This window comes from Ipomoea nil, unplaced genomic scaffold, assembly GCF_001879475.1.
Source record: "Ipomoea nil cultivar Tokyo-kokei standard unplaced genomic scaffold, Asagao_1.1 scaffold1936, whole genome shotgun sequence".
NCBI classification, from domain to species: Eukaryota; Viridiplantae; Streptophyta; class Magnoliopsida; order Solanales; family Convolvulaceae; genus Ipomoea; species Ipomoea nil.
Genome location: NW_017618364.1, coordinates 962163 through 971295, shown reverse-complemented (window position 1 = coordinate 971295; position 9133 = coordinate 962163). Strand labels below are relative to the sequence as shown.

Here is a 9133-nt window from a genome sequence, read left to right as displayed (position 1 = left end):
CAATAGATTTTGTAGTAATATATATCATTTAAATTATAGACTAATTGTGCCAAGCACCTTGTGCTTAAATGACACCTGGGTTGGACTCCCATATGAGAGGTTGTGAATTCAAGTCTCATTGGAGGTATTATTGGTTCAAAAAAAAAAAATTATAGACTATTTGTGAAATGGTAACAATTTTTATATATGTTACTAAAGATACGAGAAAAATGTGTAAGCTCCAATGGTAACAATTGTTGATTATAGTTCAAGTTATATATATGTAAATAATATATGTATTATATATATACACACATATGATTTATCATTCTTAGAAATTTAAATAAAATATATAAACAATTAAATTAATTATATACTAATACTGATATTAATAAAATGATAATTAAATGCTCCATAATAGGAAAAAAGCTAAGATATGATATGATAGATATTTACGTGTATGATATGATATTGATAATAATGATGGAGTCATCAATGTTATAATTAAATATTAATGGAGTTATAGCGGTGTAAGGGTATTTTTGTCTAATAAGAATTTAAGAGGGACAATTTTGTCAAATAAAATTGAAGTGTACACCATTTAAAGTAAAATATATATATATTTATTATCATACCAAAAAAACGAACATAAATAAAAAATACAACTTGAATTTAGACTTATTGGTATTAAATTTGAGCATACCCAAATTTGCAAAATTAGGATTTAGGGTTCTATATAAACTGTGGTAATCTGCAATCACAAATTCACAAGTTGTTTAATGCTTGTATAGTTGTATTGTCGAATTTGTTGGCGACCGGGCAACGGATTCATCCTTTGAGCTCCCTGAGGAAGAGGAGGAATTTCACAAAGGGAGGCTTTGAGGGTGGTGGATTGAGTTGTTGAGTGGCAGAATTTCATTCTTTTACTGCCTTCAATCTGAGTTTTCAATTGATTCGTTATTATTTACACTATTGGGATTTCCTCTTCTTTCTTTTTGCTGGTTTAATTATGTGGGGGAGGATTATTGCTGGTTTCAATTGCTTTTATGTGTGTATGTATACATTCTTCTGTCATTCCATTCAATCCCCTGTGGGGGAGGACACTAACTTCATACTCTGATAGAATCTTTAGGGATTAATGTTCAATAGATGTTCATATATAGTGCTATTGAAATTGAATAAAGTGATTTCGATATATGATTTATTTGTGTTTTCTACTCTGCAATTGGGTTCACTAATCCTTTTATATATTCCAATTTAATTACTATCACCAAGTACACATTTTAGGATTTTGTTCTAATTTTAATTTAATTTGAAGTTATGTAAATGATGTCGGGGAGAGATCGAATCAGTCAACTTCCTATAGAAATACTTGACAATATTTTGGGGTTTTTGCCGATCGTAGAAGCTGCTAGAACTACCGTTTTGTCTACCATTTGGAGAGGTTGTTGGTCCAATCTCACACAACTTAACTTCGATGATCAGTTCTTTGCTTGCGTTGGGAAAAAATATTCCGGCAGTTATAATAGCACAACAACTTGTATGTATGTAATCAACAAAGTTCTCATGCGGCACCATGGACCTATTCGGAAATTTGTCTTGGATTTTAAGGGTGACGTATCAATCATTGATGATGGGCCTAATTCTCGAAAGTTTGACTTCGATCAATGGTTCCTTTTTATCACTCAAAAAGGTGTTGAAGAAATGAGCATTGCTTTTCTAGCGACATATGAAATTGATGGAATAAATAAATACTTCATGCTCCCAAATTGCATATTTTCTTGCTTAACTCTCAAGAGGTTGGATCTCAGTGGAGTATTAATTGCCCCAACAATAAATGCCCCTTGCATATTTCCAAATGTCACTTCACTTAGTTTCACCGGTGTTGTCTTTGGTCCTATTACTCTAGATTGTGTTATAGATGTTCCTATGCTTGATACTCTCTCATTCAACCAATGTGAAGATGTGTCATATTTCAACATTAAGGCTCCAAGGCTTGGCAGTTTAACACTCTACAATTATGAAATTGATGACGATATCAAGGTTTATCGTCGTATTACCCCGGTTAACATGGACTTGTCATTTATTCATACTTTTTGTTTGGATTTTAATTTCAAGGTATATTAGCCACAATACTTCATCCTTATTTTTTGCAGACTATTATTTATTTGAAATATATTTTATGAACTAATCTATTTGAATTGTATATCCTTTTTGTTTCCAAGTTTTTTGTCAGCGAACTTACTAGATGGGGACCTGAACTAAATGTGGAATGCATAGAGTTAGCATATGTCGAGTTTCATGGTGATGATGACTTTTCTTCATTTATTCATTCATTACGAATATGCCCAAAATTACGCAAGCTCGATATAATGACTGTATTGGTAATCTTCATTTTCATTGATAAATTATTTAATAAAATTCTAGTTCTATTATTGTTTTGCATTACTTAATACAAGGTTATAGTGTAAAAGATAAATTGATTGAGCTTTTTTTTTTTTTTTTTTTTTTTTTGAAGATTGATGCAGTAATCTCTAAATATACACTTTTTGAGGGATTTAAAAGTGCGGCCAAAATGCTTAAAATGCTTCACACTTTGAAGCTTAGATCATTCAATTGGTCGATGTCTGAATTGCGATTCATCATGATGATACTTGCTTGCTTTCCCGCTCTTGAGAAGGTTGTCATTATTCGTTCGGTGAAGTTTGACTCCAATAATGAATTTAAAATTATGCAAAAGCTTTTAAATTTTCCTCGGGCATCAAGGAAAGCAAAAATCATTTACATATAAGCATCTTATTACATTTTTGCTAAATTGAATTTATGCATCTCCTTGATTCATTCTTTAAGTTCAATATTATGCAATGTACTAATGGTTAGCTCAAGTATCCTTACTAGTTGAATCTTCTAGTACACAACCCTTTTTTGGTTTTGAATTATTCTTATGGTGCTAGCTAGTTATCTACAAATATGCTAAAGGGACCAAAGTTATTTTGTTGTGCTTTATAAATGTACAAGAATTTTTTTTTTTTTCAATAATGATACAATGGCATCATTCCTCCAAGATGAATTGTGTAGAATGCAATAAAAGAAACTGCCAAGGCATGTACATGAAAAGGTTGCTTCTGGCTGCGGATGTGATTGGCGTTAGTACCATTCGCGTTTGGTAACTGTTTTCCTTCCCGTTGTTGACAGGTCAATCTAAAAAAAATGTACATGAAAAGTTTTGAGAGGAATTAATTCAAATTCCTTGTTTATACATGTCATAAAGGCTATTTAATTGCAAAAAATTCCGAACTTTAAGTCTAGTATGATAAGAAACATAGCATTATAGTCTCTAGTAAGCAAATATACTCAAACTACTCAATTGCACACCAAACTACAATTGGGTCATCAAACTAAAAAAGAATGCAAATGGATCCCTGAACAAACGCAAACTCATGCAATTCAACCCAAAATGACTTGTTTGCCTAGTAAGGTGGTTACCGAATTTTAAAAAAAAATTAATAAGTTTAAATTAAAAAAAGTTTTATTAAAAAAAAAAAAAAAAAAAAAAACCTCTGAGAGGCTTCGACAGCCTGAGACGAAGCCACCTTCGTCTCAGGCTGTCTCCATAGCTAGGGAGACGGCCTCAGAGTTGCCTGCGGTGGAGACGAAGGGGCAGCTTCGTCTTGGGCCGTCTGCCCGTCTATGGAGACGGCCTAAGATGAAGCCACCTACATCTCCTCATGAGGCAAAAGAGTTTTTTTTTTATTATTATTATTTTTTATTTTTTTGTTATTTTTCACCATACGTACTAAATTAAATGGTCTTAGTATGGTGTTAAGTATTTTCAAATTTTTATTAATGATGTAATCATCTGGATTTCACATAAGTCTTTCAGCGACATTGATGTCATGAGGATGACATATTAATGATGTTTTGGAGCTTTGAGTCCCTTCACAATCATCCAAAATAAGCTTCTCAAGATATTGTTAAGGGACTCAAATCTCATTTTGAATGATTGTGAAGAGACTCAAAGCTCCAAAACATCGATCATTAATGTGTCCCTCTCATGACATTGAAGCTACTGAAAAACTTATGCGAAATCCAGACCGTTACATCATTAATGAATATATGAAGAATGCTTAACACAATAGATTGATTAATATGAAAGTTTGCACGGTGGGTGGAATTCATTGGCAATTGTTGCGCTTCCCTTATGCATCTTCGAAAGCTCATACTCTTCGTGGGCTGGTGCTCTAGGTGTAGAGTGTGGGTAGATACCCAAACTATTAGGATATATAAAGTATGTCAACATTACTATATGTGGTTGCTTTTCCTATGTGCAAGCCTTCCTTTACTACTTTGATTTACGTTAAATTTGCCGTTACTATTTGAAAGTGTGTAATTGTTGAAGCTCGCCCAGTATCTATGTTATTTAAGTACTCCCATTGTGAAGTTGGGTGAAGGAAAGAACCACGTTTTTTGTAGGGAGATGAGCAAGAGGGTATTCCAAACACATCATTACACACTACTGAACTTATAGTAAAAATTGATGAGATGCATAAAATTAAAATAATTATGGCCCCGTTTGGTAAAAAATTGGCCTATAGGCCAATTTTGGCTTATTTGACCACTATTAATTGTGTGATTTAGTTAAAATATCAATATAAATGTTTAGTTAATTAGCTTTTTGCAACTCCAAAAGGCTAAAATTCAAAAAGTTACTCCAAGCAACTTTTTCAATTAGCTTTTTGAGAAAAGAAATTATACCAAACAGCTATCAGCTAACAGCTAATTGACCAAACACTTTTCTACAATCAGCTAAGGTTATCAACTATTTATACCTTCTAATTAACACAATCAGCTAACAGCTAACAGCTATCAGCTAACAGCCATTTTACCAAACAGGGCCTATTATAAAACAAGGCCTATTATATGTAAACAATTTCTGCTGGCTTTTGAGAGAGGCACGTGGGAAACGTAAGAATTCTTAGATAATTTTAAACTCATAATTAGAGTTAAACATCTAACCTCGAGCAATGACAACCTTCTCAATTCCAATAGTCCAACATAAACTTCAAGTACGTATAATTTTGGGTGAACTCGCAGCAAATGGAATTACTTATATTCTCCGCCCTGCATATGTTGAGAAGCTCAATTCTAGACTTAAATCCTGTGATCTCACAAGCACAAGTGGATACGGATATGATGCATATCAATCCAAGCTGCCATTGGACAATCGTACGTCTTCTTGGATCGGAGATGCAATAAATTTCCTAGTCATCAGTCATCACCCACTATTCATGGGATATGATGCAGTTCAGCAGCCATTATAGGTTTAAAGGAATGGTTTAGTTTTCTCCATGGGAGTGCTAACAGTATCATTCCAATAGTCAAGCATTCTATGCAATAAGAACTAAGAACACACCCCTTATACCAACTACTTACATTCCAGGGAGACATTCTTCAAGTCTACTGCTTAGCAAAATTGTACTTTTGGATATGCACCAGGGAAGCCAACAACTCTCTTGGAATTTTGACTGCCATGAAGGAGTCGAGATCATATGATTCTTGAATAACTTCTTTCTCCGGGGAAAGGGAATTAAAGAGCAGCATTTTCACAAAATAATTTCTAGAGTGGATGCCCTATGACAGTTCAATCTTCAATGTGTTAAGCATCTTTAAATCTTGATCAGTAAGATCCTCCAAAAGTCTTATCTCATTAGATAAACATGTCTACAACTCAACAAGAAATGAAAATTAAGTACAACCATGAGGAAATTAAGAAAAAAGAAAATCATGATTGCCAAATATATACTCTATAAGATCCAGTTTCTTACTCCACATTTAGTGCATAGAGTAATATAAATTACTTAACACGGCAGCTAGCATGGCACAAGAGATCGAGAGCTACGCTTTTATCACCTTTGCATCTTTATGCACACTCTACCAAGCCATGATTGACCTCAATATGCCCGTGGTCCAACCAAACATGGAGTCGTTGTATTCCATGCAAACAATTTGGGCTTTTGTAGATGCACGAGGAAAACGCAACAACTCCCTTAGGCTTTTCATAGCTACGGATGTGTCAATATAACGAGATTCCATAATAACAAGTTTCTCTAGTGCGGGGGATTTTGAGAGCAGCATTTTTACAAAAAGCATTTTCACTGTGGATCCACAAAATGATTCAATCTTGATTGTGTTAAGCATCTTTAGATCCTGAACAATAAAGCAACCATCTGGATCTTCCAAAAGTCTTGAAGCAGCTTCTTTATCACGTTTCTATAACTCAAGAAGAATTAAGAAATGAAAGACATGCACAACTTTGAGGACATTAGAGAAAGAAAAAACAAAAGAATCATATATGCATGATTGCCAAATTAAATGTATACTCAACTTGATGAGCCATAATTCTCAGTTCACATAGGTTGGGGCATTTTTGAAGCAATTGCATAGCATAGGTGAGCTGCTTCTCACAACCAAAACTTAATTCATACAACCCCAGTACTTGGAGATTTATTGCAGTTGCAAACAAAGATGCGTCCATATACTTTAAAGATGGTAATAAAGAAAGAAAAAAATTAGACAGAATTAAGAACTTTAACAAGCCAGAAAGAAGGAAGCCATCCATTTGCATAAAGTAAAATGAGGCAGATTAGATTCTCACCGGCAAGGAAGAGCCACACAACCAAAGAGCCTTAATTGCTTTCAAATGTGGTGTCAACCATCTTGATTCAACCACATTATACACAGAACCACGAACAGACAACATTTCAAGTTTTGAAGCACTGATCTCAAATTTATTAATCCCTCCACAATCACAGAAATCCAGCTTCTCAAGGTTAGGAATACTAATACTAGAGGCAGTTCTATTAACAGTGCGTCGAAATTCAACACATGAGAAAAATAATGCAGTGACATTGGAAAATATACCACAAACATTATTTACCGGCAAATCAATAAAGGGGCCTTCGACACTCAATTGCTTAATTGTCCGGCACGAGAGTATACAAAATGGCAGCTTATATTTAGCCTCTCCATGTTAAGCTCCTCGACACCATTTCTTGATAGAAAAAGACACCAACTATTCAAATCAGACTGCCGATAATAATTTGACATCCCTAGAGTAAATTTCTTAACCGGTCCAGCACGGGAAAGGAGAATTCTATTTATTATGTCAACGAGAGTTCTGCCTTCACCATATTGACCGTGTTGGAGACTATTTGAGAAGTCCCAACCGAATGAAAGCCTCCCATGCTTCAACCAAACATCATTCCAGTGGGTTGAGAGTAGAGCAGTTCTGGCAGCGTCTTGGGTGGGCAAACACTCCAAAATTCTGTGCTTTATCTCTACCGGCAGAGGACTTATTAAATCCCTACTTGCTTCCGCTACGGTGGCTTTGATTAGCCGACGTCGACCCATGCGTCACTCCAAATCAAAACCTAAAATCCTTTCTATTCTTCAACTGTAAATTTAGTATTTCGTAGATAAAATCAAATTAGGAAGCTAAGAGTTGGGGAGAAAACAGAGAGAGTGGAGACGGAGAAACGGCTGAGTCGTAGGCTGAAGGTGCGAAGGATTATATGTTTAACTAGGATTATATTGAACTAGGGTCTAGGATTTTAGGGATTTTATATTATATACTAGTTTTTTACTAGTAGGGATAATGCCCAATGTTTTTTTTTTGGGCCCACACTCCGACCCGACAGAGCAGACAGGATCAAATGCCGGTGCGAACAAGGAATCTGTCCACTTTGGACATAATTCCCGCACTGCCGTCGCCGAGGTTCAAACCTTGGTCTCTTCTCCCAAATACTGCCCACTAAACCATTGAGCTAAGCCCGTGCGGGTTAAATAGGTAATTCTAAATTTACAAATGCAAGATAATATAATCAAGATTGATTATAATTGTCAATAAAATAATTGTATAGGTATGGTTGAAACTAAATACGGGACATAAGGGAGAACAAATAAAAATTATGGCATAAAATATTAAATATATACTAATATTGTTTGAGGAGATTTCGACATTAGGATTTGTGGTTAAGTTCTATTAAGACTTTAATATTAGAATTAGATTAATGGTGTAATTATAATTCTATATTAGACGTTAATATTAGAATTAGACTAACAGTGAATTAACGGTATTTAACGGAAAAGTTAAATGGATAATCATATAATTAAGGATAAATTAGAAAAACTTTAAAAAAAATTAAAACCTGAACAATTTGAACCATTCATTTGATTTAATAATTTGGCGGTCATTTTTTCTACCCAATGTTAATAATTAAATAAATTCGTTGGTCAAATCCGCTAATATAATCAGCTAACTGCTGATTGTCAAACAAGGACATTGCAAGGTAGTTCTCACTTCAATTTGTTGTGTGATCTGAATACTCTCTTTGTCACAAAATCTTCCAAGTAGTTAATATGGTTGACTTTATTAATTATATATTTTTTTTAATTTTTTCATGGTATTAATAAAATACTTGGTAAATAAATATATAGCATTATTTTGTATTATAACTTTGATATTTAATTAGAAAAATAGTGCACAAAAAAGATAATAAACAATATAGTGAATATAATCAATTGATGAATTTGAATGTAAAAATTTTTAAATTTGAGAAAAATAAAGACAATATAACTAATGAAAATATTTCTCTTAATTAATTTATTGATAATGAATAATTTTTTTTCACTGAATTAAGATATTGTAAGGAAATAGTGCACAAAAAAGATAATAAACAATATAGTGAATATAATCAATTGATGAATTTGAATGTAAAAATTTTTAAATTTGAGAAAAATAAAGACAATATAACTAATGAAAATATTTCTCTTAATTAATTTATTGATAATGAATAATTTTTTTTCACTGAATTAAGACATTGTAAGGACAATGTAGCGAATATAATCAATTAATAAATTTGAATATAAAGAATTTTTATATTGTAGAAAAATAAAGACAATATAACTAATACAATTATTTCTCTTATTTAATTTATTGATAATGAATAATTTTTTTTTTTTGAATAAAGGCATTGTGGACACATAATTCTAAATTAAAGAAATGTATATCTATAATTTTTTGTTGTAGCTACTAAATTATTATTTATATAATTTAATAATAGTAAAATAGAGTACTAATTATGCCAACTTTGAT

General features: G+C 32.8%; 2 protein-coding genes across 3 annotated transcripts; one reads left to right on the top strand and one right to left on the bottom strand.

Annotated features, from left to right (window-relative positions):
- The first annotated feature begins 1297 nt into the window (after window positions 1-1297).
- Window positions 1298-2948, top strand: LOC109146764 (F-box/FBD/LRR-repeat protein At1g13570-like). Of its 2 annotated transcripts, none has more exons than XM_019294409.1 (3): window positions 1298-2097; window positions 2205-2357; window positions 2498-2948. In XM_019294409.1, the coding sequence occupies exons 1-3, from the start codon at window positions 1306-1308 to the stop codon at window positions 2768-2770; spliced, it is 1218 nt and encodes a 405-aa protein (XP_019149954.1). In that variant the 5' UTR covers window positions 1298-1305; the 3' UTR covers window positions 2771-2948. The 2 variants fall into 2 exon arrangements, with proteins under 2 accessions (XP_019149954.1, XP_019149953.1); XM_019294408.1 differs by having other exon boundaries at window positions 2205-2363.
- Window positions 2949-5656: 2708 nt separating this feature from the next.
- Window positions 5657-7468, bottom strand: LOC109146771. Its single transcript, XM_019294419.1, has 3 exons — window positions 6635-7468; window positions 6354-6517; window positions 5657-6249 (listed from the first exon to the last, which is right to left on the bottom strand). The coding sequence occupies exons 1-3, from the start codon at window positions 6737-6739 to the stop codon at window positions 6180-6182; spliced, it is 339 nt and encodes a 112-aa protein (XP_019149964.1). The 5' UTR covers window positions 6740-7468; the 3' UTR covers window positions 5657-6179.
- Window positions 7469-9133: the final 1665 nt, after the last annotated feature.